Source organism: Pan troglodytes, chromosome 2 (assembly GCF_028858775.2).
Source record: "Pan troglodytes isolate AG18354 chromosome 2, NHGRI_mPanTro3-v2.0_pri, whole genome shotgun sequence".
Lineage (NCBI taxonomy): Eukaryota > Metazoa > Chordata > Mammalia > Primates > Hominidae > Pan > Pan troglodytes.
Window position 1 is genome coordinate 27,209,184 of NC_086015.1, and position 26,832 is coordinate 27,236,015.

At 36.8% G+C, this 26,832-nt stretch overlaps 1 protein-coding gene across 14 annotated transcripts in view; it reads left to right on the plus strand.

Annotated features, from left to right (window-relative positions):
• The window catches only part of UBE2E2 (ubiquitin conjugating enzyme E2 E2), a 392,844-nt gene that overhangs the window by 16,926 nt on the left and 349,086 nt on the right, over positions 1-26,832 (plus strand). For all 14 annotated transcript variants that reach the window (XR_010155519.1, XR_010155517.1, XR_010155520.1 and 11 more), the window contains exon 3: positions 1,181-1,231. Coding sequence is in view for 10 of the 14 variants with exons in the window: in XM_054680437.1 (XP_054536412.1) it covers positions 1,181-1,231 (51 nt within the window). In the remaining 4 variants the exon portion in view is untranslated. The remainder of the gene's footprint in view (positions 1-1,180; positions 1,232-26,832) is intronic.

Genomic DNA, 26,832 nt, shown 5'->3' on the forward strand with positions numbered 1-26,832 from the left:
TGAGCAGTATTCTTGCTCAGGGACTCAATTTAATGGCCTAGCAGAATTACAATGACATTTTTTTGACTTTGAATTTCTTAGCCGTGCTCTGATTCATAATGCCTCGCCAACCTTGAATCACGTGGTTTAGAGAAGTCAAAATTATATTAGTAGCATGCAATTCCTTCGGGAAGTTGATACCAATTCTATTGGAGGGATCCCATTTATTCTAGTAGTTTGTTGTCTTGAAAAAGAAGTAGAATGAAATTGTTTGAGTTTAAATATTTTTGCTCAAATTCTTGTTTTGTTTTTTAAAGATACTTTAATCAGTTATTATTGATATACTGTCACAGTAATTACCAGACAACAGGCATCCAGCTATTAATAACCCCATATTTAAGAACCAAGGCAAAGGAGAAGAAACGGTTTTGAGAATTTTTTGGTATTTGATTTAACAAAGCCTACATTTAATAAGGTATGAATGATAGTTAAGGGATTGCCAAGTATAGTCTTAGAAAACAGTGGCGCACTTTCAGCCTTTTTGTATGTACATAGGATGTTAGATGCTGTTAAAAATAAAAGTAGAATGTAACACATGAGGATAGAGCAGGCTTAAATTTTTTTTTTTTGCATGAAGCTCATGCAATGACATTAATTGCTCATGTAATATTAGGGTAGTTCTAGCAGATGAAATAGTGTTAAACTTCAAAGTCCCAACCTGCTCCAAATTAGAGGCTCCAGGAAGGAATACCATATGCATCTTGATGGCAGTTTCAGGTGTTGGAATGAGATCCCGAGTCATTTGATTCTATCAGTCAGGATGCTTGGATTTAACTTAATATCAGCTTTCCATCCTGTATGGGAATGCTCTAATACAAAACAGAAGTTAAAATGACCCATGAATAGTGTGGCAGAAATTTCCAGCTTTAGAAATTTTAATTAGTGCTGTCAGTGGTTCAGTGAAGTCGTAGTGTTCCTTCCACAGGTTGCATGCACTGGTAGTCTCATCCTTTAGATGCATCCTCAAAACCCTGGCAGAAATTGCAACTTTATTGTTTGTTGGATGTGATGCTTTATACAGTATTAGTATTTCAAACTAATATACCAAAGGGAAATGTTATTAAAATGTAACGTTTTAATGAAATAAATTGTTAAGAGTGAAGATATTTTTAACATAATGTTCTTTGTCTTTATTTTAAAGAATTCAGAAGGAACTTGCAGAAATCACATTGGACCCTCCTCCCAACTGTAGGTAAGTACTCATGGTTTTTTATTTACTTGTATCTTTTGCAGAAGGTGCATTTGAACTGTTGGTTTTATATGCAGCTCTTGTTGTAGTCTGATTAATTAGTAAAAACATCATTGTTGTTTGAACTTAAGTGACTGTGGAAGACAATGGTTTTTGTCATCTCTGTGCAGAAATGGAATGTTCAGCAAGTATGTTTGTAGTGGTTGAATGGAGTTGCCAAAAGTAGTGTAATGCAATAACAGTAAGACAATGAAATTATAGGGTAACAAATACACTATTACATTTTAGTGGAAGAGGTGTTAGGGCCTTAAGTGGTTTTTTTAATGATAGAATAATAGCATGGCTAAAATATGTGCTATGTTGTATTGTTATCTTGTTGGAATTTGATTTTTAAAAATGCAGACACATTAAACAGTGTTTCTTCATGGTTTACATTATTTCTTGTCGTCATTGGTTGTGACTAGGTAAGAATGGGTGATTTGAGGCAATGATGTTAAATGTAAAACTCTCTCTCCCTTTATGATCATGACCTCGAATTTTCTGGTCAGTGTTTACTTTTAGGAAAGAAAAGTGCTTACCGGGAAATGGTTAATGTTATAAAGATACATGGACAAAGAGGAGAAAAATAACCTCTTACCTTATGCTGCTGCTTTGGGTCTGGTGCAGTAGTTAGAAGATGGCTGTTTGGTTATTTTTAAGACACTTATTTCTGTTTTGAGATGAGATCAGCATTGGAACCAGGCCAACCTGGAGTTTTTCTGGTTTAAAATGATAATCTTATGCATTGAAGGTGAGAGGGCTGATTAAATAAAAATTTTCCCAACGTTGAACACAGGTAGAATTTATTGCTTGGTATGATTTCTGAGTTTACTGATCTTACTTTTATGTAAAAACAAAGATAACAATTTTGTGTAGGAAAAATTCTAATAGGACTTAACTTTGTGGTGAATCTAATATGGTTCTTCAAATGAATCATGTACAGTTTATAAACTTACAGTAATAATATTCAAAGAATGTTTCACTCAAATAGAACAAATATTTCTTTGTTAGGTAAAACCGTTTAACCTAAGACTTTTTGTCACTCTTAGGACTGTATTACATCAAAGCCGTTTCAGATGGCAGATCATTGTTTAGCTTTTGGTGGTCAATGATTATAAGTGGATGGATTTGTGGAAAAACCCCAGTTTGAATTAAACCTAACATCCTTTGTTTCTTAGGATAATATTTGTTTTAATGGTCTGAATCTTTAAAAAACCCATATTATTAATATATTACATATATTATTTTTGTAACCTTTTTTGTGAACAATTGAACTGATAAATAAGTGAACTTTATACACTTCTTTGCTTAAATTTTGACAACCCCAATCATTGGCAAAATAAACAACTTTGTTTTAATAAGTTTGTTTAAGGCTCATTTTTAATAAATGAAATCCACATACAGTATCATGTGATGTAGACTGCAATTTTGCTATTAGATAACTGGGGAAAGGAACTATATAAAGGTTATTATTTAAATAAACAAATAATTGAACCATAGTTCTATTAAAAGTAAAAGAAACGTTTAACTATAGTGTCATCTGAAATTTGGAGGTTTACTTTGTCTTTGAGCCTTAGTGACATCATTACTAGTTCATATGTAAGCTCTTCATAAATAGAGCAAAATGTATATTACAGGTTTTAATTTTTAAATGTAGAAGTCACACATAATAAGCCCTTCAAACAGTTTCAGGGAAGATATCTACTTTAGTTAATTTTCTGACTTGGGAATTTGTAAGGAAATTCTCACTTGTGGGCTGAGGATTGGATAGCTGATAAGTTTGCTTTAGAAGCTAGGTCTGCAGTGCAGTGGCTTTGGCTCCTTTTATTGATTCTAAAACAGTTGCTTGGACTGGGTCAGGCAGAGAGAAAGGTTATTTACCTTCGTATGGCACTCCCTTTGGCAAGCAAAGGATCCTCTGTGCTGTAGCTGATAGAAAATGTGAAACTAGTTAATCAACACTTACCAGTGTGCTTGTGTTACTTAATATGGATGTTTGGTGTGCTTATTAAGTGCATCACTGTGGTCTTTGGACTGTTTGGTGTCAAATATTTGGTTGTGGTTTGTAGTTAATCTGCCCATCTGTATTTCGGTGAAAATGTGGTTACCATCTTCAGAAAGAGATTAGATCGCAGTGTTAGTTTGGCTTATTTTTGGTCAAAGTTAACAGTGCTTTTGTGGTTGATTTTTACAAGTTCTGCACTGCCTGCATTGGCCTAATGACTGTAATGGATTAATTTATCAAAATAGAGCAAATTAAAGTTATCTGCCTAATAGAAGTCAGAGTCCTTTACTTAATCAGTTAAGTCATATCTCATTTCAGAAGAAAGCATCCCCTTACTCTGCTCCCTTTGTGGATTACCTCTCCTATCACACATGCCTCTCAAAACCCTGCCTTTTGGTTCCCTGGGTAGTTGTTAGTCTGCTATCACATGTAAAGATTATATGTGAGGGAACATCTGTGGGTTTTACCTGTTTAGTCAGAGAGTGGAGAACGATTTTTTCTACTGGTTGTCTGGGTAGGGGTGGGTGTGTGTCACATTCCACTTAGAGTGTGGTTTATCCTATTTTCGGGAACCTTAACAGACAACCCAATACTGTGTGTTTGTCAGGTTAGATGGAACCTCTGAATTTTGGTGCATCTCTAATGTGATATCTAGTTAAGCTTCTTTTGGAATCATATTGAAGGAACTGTATGTGTTTAAGCGTTGTGCAAATCTGTTATTTAAAGAAGTTGAGACTATCAAGTCACCCCGAATCACAGCATTCAGTGTAGATAAAGTTTTATGTAAGGCATTTTTAGAGGAAGTTATTCTAATATAGTATTGGTTAATTTTTTTTCAGGTTTTGAATAAACAAATATTATTTTAAAGAACACCTACAAATGATTTAATAGATTGAATTATTTCATGTAGGAGATATTTCCCTCTACATATTTCAGTTTTTTCTCACTTTATTGTTGTCTTTGAAGTAAAAGTGCAGTAAGATAGTTTTATTTTTGAAGTTGGGTTAAATATGTCATCCTTTTTAAAAACATTACTCACAGTTTAATGGGTAAATATTTTAAAACAAAACTTTATAGCTAAGAAAAAATTTCTGCTCATAAAATCGTAGAGTCTGTAGGGCCATAGGCATAGAAAATTACACTTCATTTGAGTGAAATTTGGTATATGCTTAGAGTATTTCCTATAAGTAGTGGAATATATTTTTCTTGGCCTTAACTTTCATGTTGGCTAACATAACTGACCCATGACATTTGCAAGGGTTCTATCCTGAGGCCTTCACAGATCCACTGATCAATAAATGTTTTCATACTACTGCTGAGTTAGAGGTGCTGGGCAGTTGGTTAGAATTGCTTGTTACCTTGGTGCCTTGCACACCAGCTCAGATGGATAGAGTGGGTCAAATTGATGCTTTATCCTTACAGACCTCTAACAGGTAGATTCACTGCCCCTTATAAATGACTACAGGTTGTAACTTTCACAGTTCTTCACAAATTGTTAAAAGCAAGATCTTAGATCTGTGCATGTCAATGTGTTCATTTATACTTCCTCGGTGCTAGTGGAGAACTGGCAGCTAGTGGGCCAGCAAATCTCCAGATAAAAATTAAAATTAAAATTGTCATCATCCAAAGGATAACTTGCTCCTCTGTATCACAGAGAAGCTAACTTGTTCAAATGCTATTATGATCTGCTACTGCTAAAGTTTGTATTAGGTTTACGAGCAGGGGAATGACAGAGAATCCTCATTACTTTTTGGAAGAAAAGACTAAGGTAAAATGATTTATTTGGATTTTGATTTTTGGTCTAGTAATTGAACAAGTAAAAGGAGGAAGTAAACCAAAAAAGAGGATGTAGTTGTACTAGCAGTTTACACTTCTATTTCTATGTGTTTCAAGGATCTGCTCATGGAACACTGGCGCTGCTTTTTAATTTTGTCTTTTATTTGATAACAGCTTTATTGAGACATAAAGTGTAAAATTCACTTATACTTTTAGGTTTTTAGTATAGTCTCGGAGTTTTGTAATCATCACAGTCTATTTTGCAATATTTTGATACCTCCCAAAAAATAATCCATGCCTTTTAGCAGTCACTCCTTCCCCATTTTCCCCCAGCTCTTTCACCACCAGCCCTCGGCAGCAATTAGTCTACTTTCTGTTTCTATAGATTTGCCTTATCTGGACATTTTGTATAAATGAAATCTTGTGTGCTTTTTGTGTCTGGCTTTAAAAATTTTTTTTACAAAGTGTAATATTTTCAAGGTTCATCCATGTTGCTGCATGCGTTAGTACTTCTTTTTTTTTTCTGAGACGGAGTTTCGCTCTTGTCGCCCAAACTAGAATGCAATGGCGTGATCTTGGCTCCCTGCAAGCTCCACCTCCTGGATTCAAGCGATTCTCCTGGGTCAGCTTCCCGAGTAGCTGGAATTACAGGCGTGCGCCACCACGCCTGGCTAATTTTTGTATTTTTAGTAGAGACGGGGTTTCACCGTGTTGGCCAGGCTGGTCTTGAACTTGATTACCCAAGTATTTCTTTTTTAAAAATATTTTTAATTGAGGTAAAATATACATACATGATTTACCATCTTTACCATTTTTAGTGTAAAGTTCAGTGAATATACATTTATATATTTATATTCTTTTTTTCCTCTTGATCCCCCCACTCCCCTTCCTGGCCTCTGGTAACTACCAGTCTACTCTCTATTTTTGAGATCTACATTTTTAGCTCTCATGTAAGAGTGAGAACATGTGACATTTGTCATTCTCTGCTGGGCTTATTTCACTTAACCTTCGCCTGTGGTTCCATCCATGTTGCTGCACATGACAGGATTTCATTGTTTTTTATGGTTGAATTAAATATTCCATTGTGTGTATATACCACATTTTCTTTATTCATTCATTTGTTAATGGGCACTCAGGTTGGTTCCATATTTTGGCTATTGTGAATGGTACTTGGGTAAACATGGAGGTGCAGATATCTCTTTGATACATTAATCTCCTTTCTTTTTGATATATACTGATATGCTTTGGCAATGGCCCCACCCAAATCTCATCTTGAATTGTAGCTCCCATAATTCCCACGTGTTGTGGGAGGGACTGGCAGGAGATAATTGAATCATGGGGGTGGTATCCCCCATACTGTTCTTGTGGTAATGTATAAGTCTCATGAGATCTGATGGTTTTATAAGGGGAAACCCCTTTTACCTGGCTCTCATTCTTCTCTTGTCTGCCACCATGTGATGCGTACCTTTCACCCTCACCGTAATTGTGAGGCCTCTCAAGCCAGGTGGAACCGTGAGTCCATTAAACGTCTTTTCGTAAATTGCCCAGTCTCAGGTATGTCTTTATCGGCAGCATGAAAATGGACTAATATATATACCCAGTATAGGGATTGCTGGATCATATGGAAGTTCTGTTTTTAGTTTTGTAAGTAACCTTTGTACTGTTCTCCATAGTGGCTGTACTAATTTACATCCCAACGACAGTGTACGAGCCTTCCCCTTTCTCCGCATCCTTGCCAGCATCCGCTATTGCTGTCTGTTTGATCTAAGCCTTTTTATCCTCAGTGAGATATTGCATTGTAGCAATGTTGAGCATTTTTTAATGTACCCTTTGGCCATTTGCATGTCTTCTTTTGAGAAATGTCTGTTTACATCTTTTGCGCCCCCCCCCCCCCCTTTTTTTTTTTTTGAGTTGTCTCTCTCTGTCGCTCAGGCTGGAGTGCAGTGGCGTGATCTCTGCTCACTGTAACCTCTGCCTCCTGGGTTCAAGTGATTCTCCTGCTTCAGCCTCCTGAGTAGCTGGGACTACAGGTACATGCCACCATGCTCAGCTGACTTTTGTATTTTTTTTTTTTTTTTTGAGATGGAGACTCACTGTGTCACCCAGGCTGGAGTGCAGTGGCATGATCTTGGCTCACTGCAACCGCTGCCTCCCAGGTTCAAGTGATTCTTCTGCCTCAGCCTCCTGAATAACTGGGATTAGAGGCATGCACCACCACACTTGGCTAATTTTTGTATTTTGAGTAGAGACGGGGTTTTACCGTGTTGGCCGGGCTGGTCTCAAACTCCTGACCTCAAGTGATCCTCCTGCCTTGGCCTCCCAAAGTGCTGGTATTACAGGCGTGAGCTGCGCTTGGCCCTTTTGCCTGTTTTAAATTGGATTATATATATATATATTTGCTGTCAAGTTGTTTGAACTCTTTACATATTCTGGTTACTAATCCCTTGTCCCTTGTCAGATAGATAGTTTGCAAATATTTTCTCCCATTCTGTGTGTTGTCTCTTCACTTTGTTGATTGTTTCCTTTGCTGTGCAGAAGCTTTTTAGGTTGATGTAATCCCAATTGTATATTTTTGCTTTGGTTGCCTGTGCTTTTGAGATCTTACACAAGAAATCTTTGCCCAGACCATTGTGCTGTAGTGTTTCAGGTCTTAGATTCAAGTCTTTAATCCATTTTGGCTTGATTTTTTTTGTGTATGGTGAGAGATAGGGGTTTAGTTTCATTCTTCATATATAGTTATCCAGTTTTCCCAGCACCATTTATTGAAAAGACTCTCCTTTTCCCATTGCGTGTTCTTGATGCCTTTGTCAAAGATAAGGTGGCTGTAAATGCGTGGATTTATACCTGAGTTCTCTCATCTGTTTCACTGATCCATGTGTCTGTTTTTATGCCAGTACCATGCTGTTTTGATTACTATAGCTTTGTAATAAATTTTGAAGTCAGGTAGTGTGATGCCTCCAGCTTCATTCTTTTTGCTCAGGATTGCTTTGGCTATTCATAGTCTTGTGGTTCCATGTAAATTTTAGGATTTTTTTTTTTTTTTTTTTTTTTTACTATTTCTGTGAAGAATGTTATTGGTATTTTGATAAGGATTGTATTGAATCTGTAAATTGCTTTGGGTAGTCTTGTCATTTAAAAATATTATTATAGTTCTTCTAATCCATGAATATAGAATGCCTTTCCATTTTTTTGGTGTCCTATTTATTTCATCAGTTTTATAGTTTTCTTTGTATGAGTCTTTCACTTCTTTTGTTAGATTGATTCCTAGGCATTTTATAATTTTTGTAGCTATTGTAAATAGGATTGCTTTCTTGATTTTTTTCAGGTTATTTGCTGTTGACATATATAAATGCCACTGATTTTTGTGTGTTGATTTTGCATTCTACAACTTTGCTGAATTTCTTGACAGTTCTAACAGTTTTTTTTTTGGTAGAGTCTTTAGGTTTTAACATCACGTAATCTGGGAACAAGGCTGATTTGACTTTTTCCTTTACAGTTTGGATGCCCTTTATTTCTTTTCTCTTGCCTAATTGCTCTGGCCTTTGTTCCTACTTGTTACCAAATAAACTTCCATTTTTATGGATATACCACATTTTATTTTTCTTCTCATCAATTGATGGATATTTATATTGTTTCCACTTTTTTGCTACTATGAATAATGCTGTTATGAACATTTATGTACAGGTTTTTGGGTAGACATTTGTTTTCATTTCTCTTAGATATGTACCTAGCAGTGGAATTGCTGGGTTATATAGTAAGTCTGTGTTTCCTGCCAGCAGTGTATGAGGGCCCAGTTTTTCTCCACAACCTTGGCAGCACTTGATGTTGTCCTTTTTTTTTTTTAATGATAGCTATCCTAGTAGATATGAAGTGGTATTTTGTTGTGGTATTGATTTGCATTATTCTGATGGATGATGGATGAGCATCTTTTCATGTGCTTATTGTCCATTTGTATATCTTCTTTGGAGAAATGTTAGTTCAAATCCTGCTCCATTTTTTAATGACTTGTCGTTTTATTGTTGAATTGTAAGAGTTTTTTCAAAATATATTTTGGATATAAGTCCTGTACATCAGATATATAATTTGCAACTATCTTCCTCCATTCTGTGGATTTTTTTTTTTTTTTACTTTCTTGATAGTGACCTTTGAGACATAGAAGTTTTTGCTTTTTGTGAAGTCTAAATATCTGTTTTTTCTTTTGTTGTTTGTGCATTTGGTGTCATATCTTAGAAACCATTGCCTAATCCAAGACCACGAAGATTTACATCTATATTTTTTCCTAAGAATTTTACAGTTTTAGCATTTACATTTTGGTTTCTGATCCTTTTTCAGTTAATTTTTGTATGTGGTATGAGATGAGAGTCCAATTTCATTCCTTTTGGCTTGTGTAGACCCAGTGTCCCAGCACCATTCGTTGAAAAGACTATTTTTTACACTGAATTATCTTGATACCCTTGTTGGAAATCAGTGGATCATAAATGTGAAGATTTATTGCTGAATTCTCAATTTGGTTCCATTGGTCTGTATGTCTGTTCTTATGTCAGTAACATACTGTCTTTGTTACTATAGCTTTACTGAGTTTTAAATCAGAAAGTGTAAGTATTCTTACTGGTTTACTTTTTTCATTGTCTTAACTCATTAGGTAAGGCATTCCCAGTGGAAATGGGAAGAGGCTGTGACTGGACATAAACCTAACTACTGTGTCATTTTACTAATCATGGGAGCCATTTTATAGAAGAAAGTGTTTTTTTTTTTGTTTTTGTTTTTGAGACAGAGTCTTGCTCTGTTGCCCAGACTGGAGTGCAGTGGCACCATACCAGCCCACTGCAACCTCCGCCTCCCAGGTTCAAGCAATTCTCTTGCCTGAGCCTTCTGAGTAGCTGGAACTACAGGCACACGCCACCATGCGTGGCTAATTTTTGTACTTTTAGTAGAGACGGGTTTCACCATGTTGGCCAGACTGGTCTCGAACTCCTGATCCCAAGTGATCTGCCCTCCTTGGCCTCCTAAAGTGCTGGGTTTACAGGTGTGAGCCACTGCGCCTGGCCGAAAAGTGTATTTTCCACATCATAGTAACTAAAATGGTATGTAGGGAAAGTGTGTGTGGGGGTTATTTTTTGAAATTATAGAATAGGAAGATATTGAGACAGAAATTGGAAACAATGTCTATATGCGTGATCTCTGCAAAGAACAACCAATGCAAAATCTAATTATTATCAGTAATTATTTTTCTTCTCTGCTTATTGTAATATTTGTACAGCAGTTTTTAACTTTTGAAGGATTTCTGTATGTGATGTCATTTAGTCTTTTCAACCACTTTCTGAAACTCCTAACATTAAGTAACTTGTTCAAGGTTGCCTGAGCCTCCCAAAGTGTTGGAATTACAGGTGTGAGCCACTGCGCCCAGCCAGGAAAACATCTTTAAGGAGGGATGTGAACTTGGCTTTGAAGAATGGGTGGGATTTGGAAAGGTAAAAGGAAATAGGGACGGCTTTACGTAAGAGAATGAATGGGAGCAGAAACATAAAAGGGGAGAATTTAGTATAGTTATTCTTGGGACAGTGAGTTTAACAGGTTGGCCCTCCTTCCCATGTGGGAGGTAAGATTTGTTAGGACTTTCTAGGAAGGGTGTTAAAATTACCAGTTGCTGTAGTTTGAGGTTTAAATACTGAGTAAAAGAGAGTGAAATTGAAGTTTTGATTTAAAAAAATTGTGTCATAGAAATTAATTTGTAATATGGAGTGGAGAAAGATATAAAGAGTTTGGGAATCCAGTAAGAAAAGTGTTGCATGAATACAGGTTCAAGTTATATAAGACCTGGTGATGTGATACCATGAAGACCAAAAAAAAAAAAAAAAAGGCAGTGGAAATGGGAGACGTTTTTGAACTGGCCCACCTTGTTGATGGTGTGGTTTTGAGAGACAAAATTAATGATGTCGAGGATGACTTTAAAGAGTGTGATATTTGTAGACTAGAATGGTGATACTATTGGCAGAAGTGGATTTGTCTCTATGGCCTCTACGGATCTTAAAATTGATAATACATCCCTCTTTATTTAGTTTGGCTGCCTGGAAACTCATAGCCTTATTTGCTCCTCAGTGTTAGTAATTAATTGCATTTTGTGTAGAAACCTCAACTCTCTGGTTGTATTTGATTTTTCTACCCTTTTCCCTCTTTTATATCCATATCTTCATTTGTACTTTCATACTACATATATTTTTGTCAGCCAGCTCAGAGTCTTTTCGAGGGAGGCATATTATTGGTAAACGTACAATATGAATAACTGAAAGTTTATGTGAATGTGTATTGGTTAGCAAAATGCTGGCATAGTTTTTAAGAGGAGTTATTAACATGATAAAATTTAAATATACATTGAGGACCTATGTTATTTATTTAGGGTACTGAATTATTTGTATCCATCTCTTTTTCCTTTGTCTAAAACAGGTAATTGAGGAATATTTTTAATTCAATCCTGTGAGTTCTTGACTCAGTTGCTACAGTGTTGAGTGGTTTTGGATAGACTTTTTGAAGACAAAAAACTTTAAATAACATTGGAAATGCGTGTACTAAGTGACTAGAACAGTTAAGAAGAATGGAATAGCACCTGCAGGTGGGATAGCTGCAGAGTTGGGCTATGTGTACTGTGTGAGAGGGAGTGAGGGAGCATGGTCTTGCCTTATGTTCCATTGGCAGTTCAGAATTTCAAGAGTTTCAAGCTTGTTTATATTCTCATTTCTGTACTTCCTTTTATAATTTTTAAGATGAGCTCCTTCATTACTGCCAAGAGTATGTTTTCTTTTTGCCTTTACCTTGAGGCTGTCTTTTCACCTGAGGTACAACCAATATAGAACTTTAAAAGGCTGGCTGCTTGTTATTTCAAATGGGGAACTTTATGTATAATAGTTTACTGTCATGTACCTGTACTTCAAAACTTTATTAAGGGAAGACAACTGTCTCAATAAAATCACCATGAGAAATATTCTTTGCTTTGTTATTTCAAAATGTTACTGTTTTAAGTCTGCCTTTAATCATAGCTTTAAAAATATTTATTTGCTAATAAAAGAAAATGTTGAATGGTAAATTGAGTTTAGTGCACATTATTTCTGGTCTTTGAATTTTTTTTAAATTCTTCACTGCTTTAAAAACGATAAAATAATGTGTCTGAAAAATATATATTAAATGGTCACACTGGGACTGTATTTTATAATAGCAACAGAACATTTTATTATTTAGTTTGCCCAGCTTTATAACTAGTTATTATTTCAGATTTATTAACTAAGCACTTTAGAGATAGGAAGTGTCATATTACTCTCCAACATGTAATATTTTAATTCCCATACCCCTTTTATCTTTTAAGATATCCTGAAACTGTATTCTTTCATGTATCCAAATTTCTTTACGGTGATTATTATGCTCATTGATTTAAAATTAATCAACTAAGCTTTATTGCAAACAAATGAAATTTTTTAGTATATTTTAAGACAGTGTAAAATTTGATTTTTGCATTTTTTTTGTCAGTTTGCTTTTTGGGCTATGTTTCTAAATAAATGTTCATTTAGAACTGTCTATATTCTTCAGAATGTCTACATACTTTAGGGACCTAATGAGATGCCTTTAAGGGTATATCTCAATCCGTATTTGTGTAGAGGCAGCACTTTCTTCTAAAACGTTTAATAGAATCAGGCAAAGCCATAAGCTAAAATTCATTTTCTACTTCAATACACAGGAGGTAGACTCTCTCCACACACTTTCACCTATTTGGAAGATGAGGCCTAGTAATAATTTGAAATGACCAAAGGAGAGGCAGAACTCTTACACCAGAGCCAAGATTTCTGCCTGAGTATCTACCATTTCCTCCACCTTGAATCCAGCATCCCCCTCCCAACATTCCGCTACCATCACTTCTCCTGATGCTTCAGATTACAACTCTTTTACCCGTTTCACCCAGTCTGGCAAGAGCTCTTTCTTTAATCCCTGCATTTCAGGTAGCATTCAGTTCAGTATATCTGTGAATTAGTAAATATAATTAATTATAGTAGGGAGCTAACAGCTATTGAATGTTTCCAGTATTTCAAGCGGTGTGCTAAATGCTTTACCAGCATTATCTCGTGTAATCTTTACAACTGTCTTTGAGGTGACAGTAGTTTTATTATTTATTTTAAGTTTTTTATTTCCATAGGTTTTTTGGGGAACAGGTGGTATTTGGTTACATGAGTGAATTCTTCAGTGGTGATTTGTGAGATTTTGGTGCACCCATCTCCTGAACAGTATACACTGAACCCAGTTTGAAGTCTTTTATCCCTCACCCTCTTCCCACCCTTTCCCCCTGAGTCCCCAAAGTCTGTTGTGGCATTCTTATGCTTTTGAGTTGAGGTGGGTAGTAGTTTTGTACAGCATTTTATAGATGGGAAGACAGGCTTGGAAGGGTTAAGTAACTAACTTGCTGAAGGTCACATAGCAAGTAAATGGCAGAACTAGGATTTCAACCTTGTTTCTGACTTCAGAGCTCAAGTGTTTTTGAGGTCTTGCTTTTCTGTTTCCATTTGCAAAACAGATTTAGGTGAACTGCTCTAGAACAGCACTGTCCCAGTAGGACTTTCTGTTATGATAGACCTGTTCCTTATCTGCCCTGTCCAGTACAGTGGCCACTAGCCATATGTGGACATTGAGTATTTGAAAGGTGACTAGTGCAACTAAATAACTGATTTTTAATTTTAATTTGGATACCAATATGTGACTTGAGGCTACTATATTGGACAGCATAGATCTAGAAAAATAGCTTCTTAAGGTTAAACTTATAAGTATATGCTTAAACTTATGTTTATATTGGGTAAGAGTAAACGACGAGGTCATTTTGATGGTGCTTGTAGTTAGGTATTTATGTTGTGTATGTGTATAAATACATACATACATAACTACATACTACGTAACTACTTGTAGTATATATTTATTTATCTCCCCTCTGCTATCCACCATTATATTCTAAGGACTCTTAAATATTGTGGGAGACAATTTAAGTAAAATACCTTTGTCAGTTCTATTAATTGGTTAGATATTTATTTTAAATTTCTTATCAAAATGAAAGCAATATTGCAAATGATTGTTTTTAATACAGACTTTGAGGCTACTGAAACTGGAAAGTTTATGGTTCAGCAGTGTCTGCAGCCCAGAGAGAGAAATAGGACTTCCTCAAGGATGTGGAGTTTAAAAGCAAAACCAGGACTAGTATTCAGTCCCGATAGTTCAATGTGTTGCTTATTTCACTGATAGAATGTGGATGCATTTTATAAACTTAGAGAATTTAGAAAACTCATAAATAAGGAAAATTGGGAGTTCTTATCCATGATCATGAGGTACATTGGAAAAGAGTTGGCTGGGCGCAGGGGCTCATGCCTATAATCCCAGCACTTTGGGAGGCCGAGGCGGGTGGATCATTTGAGGTCAGCAGTTTGAGACCAGCCTGACGAACATGGTGAAACCCCGTCTCTACTAAAAATACAAAAAATTAGCCCGGCGTGGTGGTGGGTACTTGTAATCCCAGCTACTCAGGAGGCTGAGGCAGGAGAATCGCTTGAACCTGGGAGGCAGAGGTTGCAGTGAGCTGAGATTGCACCATTGCACTCTAGCCTGGGCAGCAAGAGCGAAACTCCTTCTCAAAAAGAAAAAAAAAAAAAAGAGTTGGATTTATTTTTCCTGGAGAGGTGAAGGGTCATGACAGCAGTGATGAACTGTTTTCAGAGCCTTAACATTCTTTATTAAGCTTATTCTGTGTGATTTTGGGGAGTAGAACTAGCGCTGCTCTGTTAAAGTTAGAGGGAAACCACTTTTTTTGCTTGATAAAAGCCTTCATCTTCAGCCAGGGCTTTCTAGAGAAATAATGGGAGACATCAGTACATAATGAGAGCTCTACCTTTAGAGGAACTGAAAATGAATTTATTTGCTTATTTCAGAGAGATTTTCAGTTATTAGATGGGTGATGGTAGTACTAGAATTATATTTCCCAGATGCTGGACCCTAAACAAATGAAGCAGATTTTTATCAGCTTTTGTCCTCTTCACCCATAGATTGTGACTCATTTTTCCTCTCTTTGCCCTCTTGAAACCAGTAGTAGGTAATTTATATACTTCATTGGCCCACTTAAAGCAGCTTGTATACTTGCTATCAGTTCCACATCTTAGTTGGTTAGTGAGGCTTTTATTTCCTTCTTTCCTCAAAACTTAGATTTGTAGGAAGAGGAGGCTATAGGAAGAACATGAATAAATGAGTCTGGTTTGAGGATAGGGATTGTGTGTGGGGTAGAAAACAACACAAACTCAGGACGCTTTTAAAATTTTTCTTATTAAACAATAGTCAACACAAGACTTCTGTAGCCAGATGTTTGGGGGTTTCTCTTCATACACCAAGCAAGCAATCAGTTCTTGAAATCATCAAGCAATTGAATCAGTGTCCACAAATTCAATTCTGACACTCTCTACCTGGAGGTAGACTCAGAAACTACAGACTGAGGGCTTAGTCCCAAAAGATTGTATCCTCCTTCCTACCAGTCACAAGTCCAGGCCTCTTGGAACGTCTGACTGACTTGCTTCAAATTAGGGTTCCTGCAAACCCCGTCTTTGGGTTTGTTTGATTAACTAGAGTGCCTCACAGAACTCAGGGAACCATGTTTGCCAGTATATTACAAAGGATATTTTAAAAGGATACAAGTAAACAGCCAGATGAAAAGATATATAGGTTGAGGTCTGGAAGCATCCTGAGCACAGGAGCTTCTCTACCCATGGAAGTGGAGTATGCTACCCTCCTGGCACCTGGATGAGTTCTTGTTCACCTTTACGTCAGCCTCCATGTGTTCAGCTGTCTGGAAGCCCTGCTGACCCTGTCCTTATTGGACCTCTTATGGAGACCTTATTACTTAGGCATGATTGATTAAATCGTTGGCCAGTGGCTATGATCTTAAGCTTCAGTCCCCTCTCCACCCTGGAAGTTGAAGGGTAAGGTTAAACCCTCTAATCATGCTTTGGTCTTTCTTCTGGCAACCAGCCTCTATCCTGAAGCTGCCTAAGGGCTGCCAGCCAGCCATCGGTCTTGGCATACCAAAAGACATCACTTTGTACATTCCAAGGATTTTAGGAGTTGTATGCCAGGAAAATGGGGTTGAAGAACAAATACTATTTCAAAATATCCATCACTTTGCTAGGTCTCAGATTATTGCATGTTGTTTCATAAATACCTTTTACCTGACGTAGTCAAGAAATAAAAATATTACCGTTAATCAAATGTTAACATACATTGAGTTCATCATCTAATGGAAATCTTTTGATTATTCATTTGTTTAGTATATACCCCTTCAAATTTATCAAACTGTGTAACAAACTGTTTAGAATCCTCCTGATTTCCCCCTCTTCCTTTTGGTCCTGGAAAAAATAATACTTGCATCCTCAAAAATTGAATAAATGTTAGTGAAGAAAAGTTATGGTTTATTTGGGATGTGTTTTCCTTCCTACATATAAATGTTGCATGGGCCGAGAAATCTTAGGATTAAAAGAGAAGTAAAAGTTTTTAAAAGATTTTAAATGATAGAATACACTGAAGAAATCATTTTTGCTCTTTGCACATACATTGTTTCATTTATAATCGATTAAGAGACAATTATTTAAAAACTTCGTCCAATCCTACGAAAAGATGACCATCATGTGTATAGGCAAAGGCACTATTCTGTGGCACAGTTTATTAGAGTAGAATGATTTGAGACCACCATGCAAGTGGTGAACTGGAAGAAGGTGACAGATTCAGCTGCAAGTGCTGAAGGGAAATCTTTGCCTGAAGGTAGGGCAGTTTCCTAAGAGTGGCACAGCTCATTGCTTTAAGCATGAACATTTTGGTGTCAGGCTCAAGTTAGCAGGCAAATGTAGCCCTGCATTTGCAGTCTTTGGATTCTAGGTGGCTGGTTAGTTGGTGAGTAAGGGAGACTTTAGGGGTGCAGTAGAGTGAGGGAGTTGGCAATAGCCTGAGCCTGTAGGGGAAAAGTGAGATGGTTTAGAAAATGTGAGAAAGTAGGACTGTAAGAGTTTGAGAATCAGGCTCCCTTGACTAAGGTGGGGCAGGATTGGACAGGAATAGTATCAGTCTTTTTAGTTTAAGGTAAAATATTTGCATTCTTATCAAAGCCGTTGTACATCACTTCAGTAAATGCTCTGTAATAGCACGGTTCATAAATGATATTAAACAGTGTTATGGTCCTACTTTGCAAACCCCTGAGATCTGAAGTGGGTGGAATAGAATAGATAAATTTGCATTTTAAGAGGGGGTGAACAAAGGAATTCAGTTTACTGTTTTGTTGTGGAAATTTTTAGAGTTTATATAATAGATACTTTGTTTTTTGGATGATATCCTAAACATTGGAACAAAACCTTATGCATTTTACTCTAAATTTGGTTATAAGGCACTTCTGGGACTACCCACATGGCTTGGATGATCTCCAAGTGGCTTTAGTTATTAATATTATAATAACAAAAGAACCTCATTATAAGTTTTGCCTAAAAGGTAAAATGGACCCCAAAGAGAACATTAGAAGTAGCCTCCAATATTTAAGTAGCAGACTTACTCAGTTCTTGATTATCTGCATTAATGGGAAATTAATAGTTTACTATGTAGTATAAGGTGAAAATATGTAGTATTTAAAAAACTACATATTCATGGGATATGAATCACAGATGGTATTTTGAATATATTATAATGGACAGAGTGTTGGAAATACTAAATTCAGGGTTTAAATAGCTTCTATCAAATGTGTAAATATAAGTGTTATAAAATGTTTGGTAAATATTTATCAAAATTATCAAATGTCAGTTATCCTAAATTGATTTTTTTTTCCTTCTTCAAATTATGTATTGGCCAGATGTATCTTAACTTTGAGGTCAGGGGGAAAAGCTGTTAAACAGATCTTATGATTTTTGAGCTTACTTGGGTGTGGGTTGGTGAACTGGTTGCTGACAGAATCTCTGTACAGAGAAAGAGTGTTGCACATGGTTTCTATGTCATCATTCTCTGTGCCCTTTTTCTTTCTTTCTTTCTTTTTTTATTCTCCAGTTTGCCATCATTTTTGAGAAGTGAGGTGTTTGGAGTGGGACATGACCAAACTGAGTGCAGCTTTGTAATCAGCCAGCTGGGGACTCCTGACTGGACTTTAGAGATTTTGGTAAATTTTGGTTGAGCAGATCTTTAGTCTTCTGTGTGGAAGGTAGTCAGAGATTGATGTTCAGTTGGACACATACATTCAAATTCACTCATTGACCTTCAGCTCCTCCATGGTCAGCCCCATCAGCTGGGAATCCAGCTGGGGAGTTTTGATTAATTTAGAAAATAGAGCCTGCATTTTAGTAAGCACACTTTTCTAGGTAAGAGATTAGGTAGGCTTAAATCGATATTTACGTGTTGACAGCATTGACTTTATAAGTTAGATACAGTGGGGGGTGGTTGGGATTGATGCTCCATAGTCTTTTGGAGGCTTGGGAAGGAGGTAGGGGGCAGTCTCTTGCTGTACTAATCTCTAATGGCTTAGAATAAATGTCTCTTTCTAAGTGTTTATTAGAGTTAAGCTTGAATTAGGGTTGGATACATGTTATCATGTTGTTAAGCGGTAAGAGTTTGTCACAGGTTAAGAATAGTCTCCATGTTTGATAAAGCAGCTAGTCAGAAATTAATAGGGAAATCTGTGGATAGGTTCAAAATGGTATTGGGGGCCTGGGAAATAGCAGATAAAATTATATTTTTGAAAGAATGTCAGGTGCTGATGTGTTCAGAAAATATCTCCTACTAGGTTAAGAGAAATGAGATAAGCTAAGATACATTTTGAGGTTAACATTCATTTAACATTAAATATTTTCTAAGGGCCAATATGTGATCAGCACTGTGCTGTATACTGGGGATGCAATTATGAACAAGATGGAAGGCATCTCCAGCCTTTGTAGAGCTTATGTTTTAGCTGTGAAGACAGACTGGAAACTTGTTTAAAAACAAAACAAAACAGAAAAATTGCCTTTATGATGAGCTGGGGAAGTAAACAGACATCATAATTGCTATGAAGAAAACCAGGGATGAGTTTTAGTGTGGGGTTCTACTTTTATTTCGGGTTGAGAAAGCTTTTCTAAGGAGGTGAAATCTTAATTGAGAGCAAAAAGGTGTTAGGTACATAAGGTGTGGGGGACCATTAGTATTACAAACTGCATGTGCTGAAGCTCGAAAGCAGATAGCTCTGATGTTCAGGGAGCTAGCTGGAAGAAGTCTGGTGTGGCTGGATTGAGGGGGAGTGGGGAGTGGGCAGGGGAATGCTGTTGTACAAGATGAGGTGGCAGAATGAGGTTGTGGCCAAATCAAGCAGAGTTTGGCTTTTATTAAGATCAGTCTGGTTGCTAGATTGGAGGTGGGTAAAAGAGTAGATGCTGACAGTCATCAGGTGAGAGAGGATGGTGTTATAGATTATGGCAGTAGCAGTGGAGATAGAAAGAGGGTAATTTGAAGTATGTTTTTTGAAGGCAGGTGGACAGGATTTGCTGATGGGTAAATGGCAGAGTTAGGGGGACTGTTAGAACAGAGAAAGAAATCATGGGGTTGGGTTTGAGTCTGTTGGGGAAATGGTGGTGCCTGTTTTGAGATGGGGAAGATTTCTGGGAGATAAGTGGTTTGATGGACAGGATCAAGAGTTCTGTTTTGGATGTGTTAATTCTGAAATGTCTGAGACATCCAAATGGAGATGTCAAGTAGGCAGTTGAACATGAGTTTGGAGCTCAGTGGAGAGCTGGAAATATCAATTTGAATTGTCATCAAAGAAATATTTAAATCTGTAGGAAATGATGAATTTGTGTGTGGAAAGAATATAGACAGACAGTAATACTCAAAACCAAGCCCTCGTAACATTCAGAAATGGGTGAACTAGCAGCTAGCAGAGGAGTCCTAAGGAGTTTGCCATCTAGGGGGTAGGAGGAAAACCAGGAGAGAGGTTTCCATGAAGTTGAGAGAAAAAGAGAGTCCCCTGTTCTTAGTGAGTACATCTAAAATTAATAATTAATGAAATTTTCAAGTGAATACAAAAGTAGAATAAAATTGTAATTACTTTCTTCACCGGGAAAGTAATAAGTAAATAAAGACTATTTCGTGGCATTGAGATTTCAAGAGTAATTTCTTCAGTAATTTTGCAAGATTATTCATATTACCTACTCAACCAGACTCCATAATTGGGCTCAGGAGGGAAGGCTTTCCCTTAGAGAAGCAGAGTTCTGTTCGTCTGAATGTTGCCCAGTCAGGCTTTGGGACTTAAGAATGCTTTTGAGGACTCTTAGGTCCTTTTTTTTTTTTTTTTTTTGGCCTGTGGACTGAACATAGCTGTTCAGTGTGTATCATTATTTATTGCCTTTCTCTTACTATAGATTATTTCTCACAGGAGAAGAAGTTATTGCTGGTAGCATGTCAGTTTACATGTGTCTAGCTCCCATCTCTTGAACACATAATTAAGTGTGGTCAACATATATTCTTCTTCATTTTTGCCGTTGAGAAAGCTGTCAGAAATGTTACATCTGGAGAACAGGAAAGACTACCCTCAAAGCCAGCGTCGGCCTAAGTGTACTCTTAAACATTTCCTGTGGATGTGTGGACCGCCTGTCTCTCTATCTCTTCATGACTTCTGCCTGTGTCTTGTGTGTGCGGAGGCCAAATAGTAGTAGCAGAGATGGAAAACCTTCTCCTACACATGTGCACCAGCATGGTCCTTTGTCTCTCTCTTTCATTTGCTCTTCAAGGCTTCGCTCAAATACTGCTTCCATTCTGTAATTTTCTCTTCCCAGCGCACCTGTGGGACCTGTTACATTGAGTTAGAGGCAGTATTACATGGTGGTTTCTTTTGGAGAGACTGGCTAGACTACGTATACATAGCCTCTTGGTTAGTTACATACCTTCTCAGTGCCTCAGTTCCTTCATCTGTAAAACCACATGGGGTTGTGTGAGGATTATATGAGTTAATACATGTAAAGCACTCAGAGTAGTGCCTGGCATATAAGGGCTCAAAAATTGTTAGTTGTTGATGCTGTTGTTGCTGTTTATAAGGCTTGCGTGCGTTTCTTTTCTTCATTTGTTTTGGGAATGGTGAAGGCATATAATGTATTATTCATTATCTTCTTAATATGTTTCATGTAATAGACAAATATTTTTATGTAGTTACTAAGGCAGATAACTTCTGCATGTCTTATTTTTCTCTAAAAAGGTAAGCATACATGTAAGTATCTTGTTACTTGTGTGTGACCCTAGATTGCTTGGTTGTCAGTATCTCTTAATAAAGATTTTCCCTTTCATCTGTTTGTAGAAGCCTCATCAGCTGGGCTGGTATTAGTAAACGGAAGATGATTAGAAAATTCACTTGGAGATCACATGGACTCTTTTATTATTAAATTAAATCATTCATTTTTCATGTATACAACGCTCATTAATTGGGGTTGTGTTTATTGGTGAAAACATTTTTTTCTTAAAATGAAATCTTTAATTTTTTTATATTAATTATACTCAGTATGAGGCACTTTTGCTTCATTCTTACAGGTAGGCGAATTGTAGAGGTCTTACGTCTTTGCTGGGCCTGCCACCATCAATAGTTTAGGAGAATAATAGCTTTTGAAATGTATAAGGCCTTACTTAAACCAAAAAATATGCTTTACAATGCAATTTCTAACAGGGTCTTAATTCATTTGTTAATATTTCTTCAGAACGTGGGCTTAAATTTTGTTTTAAAGTCTTATACAAACTCTTGAGGGGAAATTTTTTTTAAGTGTTTTCCACTTTAGTTTGTCTTTTTTGATGATGCAGCTCAACAACCATAAATACATTTGGGACTCACAGGCTGACATTTTAATCATTCCATCCACAAGTACTCAGAACTGTGGGGACATGGAATAAATATGAGATATGGCCTCTTGACTTTAGTTTATAATCTTTATTGTTGAAAAAAGCCCGATTCCCTTGAAATAGTTAGAGAAAAATATTGGAAAGCATATAGAAGGAAGTGTGGTATAGTAGTAAGATAATTCATCTAGTAGTCTTGTTCATTTATTCACTGAAAGCCTGCTGAGCACTTTCATCTCCTTAGTGTCAAAACCTGAGTTTTGTCACAAGATCCGCCACTGTGAAATTGAGCAAGTACCATTCCTTTACCAGATTTACTCCACCTGCCTTGTAGGATCATACATGATCATGTATATGAAAGCTTCTAGAACACTAAAGCATTGTGCAAATGTAAAGAGTTATATAATGTTACATTGTTCGGGAGAGGCCATGCCTGTGGTAGCAGTTAAAAGGAACAAAACTTTGAGAGTTGAACTAGTTAGGTTGGGTGGGATTTTCCCCTTAAGAAACCATCATCAGTAAAGGCTGTTTTTTAAAAGCTAGTATATAGGATTAATAAAGTACAGGTTGAGTATCTCTTACCTGAGATGCTTGGGACCAAAAGCCTTTTGGATTTCAGAATTTGAATTTTGGAATATTTGCATATTCATAATGAGCGATCTTGAGGATGTGGCCTAAGTCTAAACATGAAATGCATTTATGTTTCTTACACACCTTATACACATAGCCTGAAGGTAGTTTTATTTCTCCCATGGGGACGCTGAATAAACTGTGTATTGTGTGCCTGCGATCTGACTGGGACCTGCCACATGGGGTTAGGTGTGGAATTTCCCACTTGTGGCATCATGTCAGCGCTGAAAGTTTTTGATTTTGGAGCATTTCAGATTTTAGCTTTTCAGATTAGGAATGTTCAACCTCTAGCCGGAGAAAGAAGATAGTTTTCTATAAGATGGAAAATTTATCCAGTCATGCCTTTTTGGAACATGCGTGAATTTGTTGAGTAACTGAAATGTATACCTTCAGGTTCCCAAATTTAATTTATCTGAGATAAAATTTGTTTCTAAATAGTTTTATATTTCCCTCTTCTTTGAAACAGTATGAGTTTAACATTTTCTTATTAGTTTAGGACCTCATTCTCAACCTCAGTTATGATACCGTAATATAGTGATCAATTATGGAACTACTAAGTTATCGAGGTAATAGGACTCTTGTCTCATGCCCTAAGAAGGACTTCAGGCTGCCCATTTAAAAAAATTGAGATATAATTTAAATACCATACAATTCACTCTTTTAAATTATGCAATTCAGTAGTTTCTAGTGTACTCACAACGTTGTGCAACTGTCACTGTCATTACTTCCAAAACATTTTCATCATCCTAGAAAGGAACCCCACATCCATTAGCATTCTCCATTCCCCCCTCCCCCCCAGCCTCTGGCAACCACGAATCGACTTTCTGTCTCTATGGATTTGTCTATTCTGGGCATTTTGTATAAATGGAATCATACAAGGTGTGGCCTTTTATGTCTGGTGTCTTTCACTTAACATAATTAAAGCATTTAGTTTTATAATAAAAAAGGCTAGGCAAATAATTGAGTGGAGGTTGGGAGGTTTAAGAGATTCCATTAAAGAAGAAAGGTGAAATAAGGGGGAGAGATGAGATCAGATGAAGTTCAGATTTAGCAAACATTGAGTATTACATAAGCCAGGCACTGTGCTAAGTCTGTTGGGTGATAGAGCAGAAGAGGTTCTAAAAGATATGCTGTTTTTCCATCCTTTGCTTGATGATTTGGACTTTGAGTAGAAAGGACAGTTTTGTCCTCTTTATGTACAGAATTACAGAATGAATTCTTTGAAAAGGAGTAGGAAAGCAGATCAGTCAGCTTTTGCTTAGTATGATTTATTCCTCTTTTAAAGTGTAATTTCTGTTTCTACCTAGTTTCAAGTAAGTTTTGAGGCATGTAGGGCTCTGCCACATGATGCCAGCCTTGTCCTGGGGTATAACTTTTTTATGGATCATAAGGGAGCCTGGTTAAAGTTTGGAACTATTATAGACTGGGAGAATAGGCATCTCAATAATATCCCTTTATACCTTACTGCTTATTATTTAAGGTTAGGATAATTGGGTAAACATTCACCATTCACATTTTATTAGCTGGTAACTACGCTTTCTCATTTATTCCAGAGAATAAGGACAGTCCTTCCTTTCGCCCAATTTTACTTGTTTTTCTAAATTTTATTTCTTTAGCTTAGCATTGCTTACAGGGCTTAATTAAGTTTTGTTTCATACTGTTCTGGAGCTATACTAGTGGATTACCCAATGAAATTTTTTTTCCTATATGGTAAATTGTTTAAACACTTACCAAATAGCTAACTTGGGTAATACTTTATGACAATGTGTAGCTGCATGGCAGTGTGCTTTTACTATCAATACTCAGTTCTGGTTTTATCATATTATTCTTAATAAATAGTAACGACCAAGTTATTTGGTTTAGGGAGAAAATCTGCCATGAGGTATCTTTGTGTCTGTGGCACACAGCCACACTATTTATGCCGTTATGAACCTGCAAAGCTCACTGTGTCTGCAGTGAAAGCTGCAGATGAAATCTGATAGGATCTCTTGGCATTTTCACTTCTACGATTATACATTGAATATAGGGATGAATTAAGCCCTTTGTATTGTTGAGCTGTGATTAAGATTACTGGATAGCTTAAGTATTTTCTCTTTTTGTCCACATACCCAATAACTTGGGTCAAAATTATTAATCCATTAGAGTGTATGCAGTAACTTTTTTTCTTTTGTAGTGTTGTGACCTTTAATGATGGAGCATTTCATAGATGTGCTAAATGAAGGTTAATAACGGTGAAAATTTATTATATTGATTAGCTACTTATATATTAACACTTAAGGTTTAATTTTATTATTTAAATTTTATTTTTCTTTGGCTGTCTGTAAAATCTTCTCATTTAAAATTTAGCTTCTATGGATAACTGTTTACTCATTGCCCCATATGAATATTTAATAGGCACTTCAACAAGTCCAAAACAACTTCTGCTTCCCCTCCCAAATCTGCTTCACCCAGTCTTTTTCATTTCAGTTAATAGCAAATCTGTCTTTCCATTTAGGAGTCATTGATTCCTTTTTCTCTCTCACTCTACATTCATTCTGTCATCAAATCCTTTTTGTCCTACCTTCAGAATACATCTAGAGTCTAATCACTTCTCACTTTCTCCATTGTTAACTATTATGGTCCAAGCCGTCTTCATATCTTGCTTGAGTTATTGCCACACCCTCCCAACAGGTCTCCCTTCTTCTATCCTTCCTTCTATATAGTCTATTCTTAATATGACAGCCAGAATGATCTTTTAAACATGAAAGTGAGATCATATTACTCCTTGTGTTCCCATTACAATGGCCTTTGAGAGTGATCAGGGCCCCCTTTATCTCTCTGACCTTATTGCTTATTCTCTTGATCACTCTGCTGCCGCGACGCTGGCCTCTTCCCTGTCCCTCAAATGTGCCAGACATGCTTCCATCTTAGGGTCTCTGCACTGGCTATTTCCTCAAATGTCATCTCGGTGAGGCTAACCCTGATCACCCTACCTCAGTACACCCAATTATTTTTACTCCGCTTTTTCTTTCCGTAGGAGTTAACACCTCCTAACATTTACTTCTATCAGTTTCTTATGATTAACTGTGTTGTGTATTCCCTCCCATTAGAATGTGAATATCTGAAAGACACTGATAGTTTGAAAAGTGCCTGGAACATAGTAAATGTTCAATAAATTGCACTTCATTGATATTTATTGGCAACATAACATTATTACCACTCCTCAGAAGCCTGCCGCATCTTCCCTATCATTTATACCTCTCCCCAAGCCTGATGTTTTTGTTTCTTGTCTTAATATAGAGACAAGGTCTTACTTTCACCCAGGCTGGAGCTCAGTGGCATGATCATAGCTCACTGCAGCCTGTATCTTTTGTGCTCAAGCTATCCTGCTGCCTCAGCCTCTCAAGTAGCTGAGACTACAGGATTGGGCTAACACACCTAGCTAAATTTTTATTTTTATTTTTTTGTAGAGGTGGAGTCTTGCTGTGTTGCCCAGGCTGGTCTTGAAACTCATGACCTCCTGCCTTGACCTCCCAAATGATCCTTCTGCTTTGACCTCCCAAAGCACTGGGATTATAGGCATGAATCATCAAGCCTGGCCAAGTCTGATGGTTTTTAAAGTTGCTTTTAGTATGATTGGATATGATTCTCATACAAATAAAGGTCTGCTGTATAGTAGTAGTCTGTTGCATAGAACTTTGTTCTTCAGGTGAGGTGTGAGTCACATCCTTTTATCTTGTTTGCTTTTTTTCCCCGCCCCCCGCCCATCCCAGTATAGTCATGAGCAGTCCACAAAGCCAAAATATACATTGAAACAGAAAGACTATTTGTTAAATTTATGGAAATATGTTTTAAATTGTTTCTACAATCTTCTTTGCTTCTAAGAATACAAATGTCACAGGAATAAAAGCTTTCACCATTTTACCAGAATCTATAGGATTTAGATGATGGTCATTTTATTCTGTTGACAGTATGGAGCATTTTGCAGATGGATATCAGGTTAATTGTTATATTGAAAAGTGAAGCAGTACATTCTACTAACAGTCTTTCTGCTGAGAAAAATCTAATTATTGCCATTAAGGTGGCATTAAGTTAGTAAATTGGGTAAATAAACAGTTAAAATCCCCAAATTTCTTATAACATGCCATAATTGCTTTGCTTGAAAATAGTTATCGGCCAGGCGCAGTGGCTCACACCTGTAATCCCTGCCATATGGGAGGCTGAGGCGGGAGGATCACCTGAGGTCAGGAGTTCGAGACCTGCCTGGCCAACATGGTGAAACCCTGTCTCTACT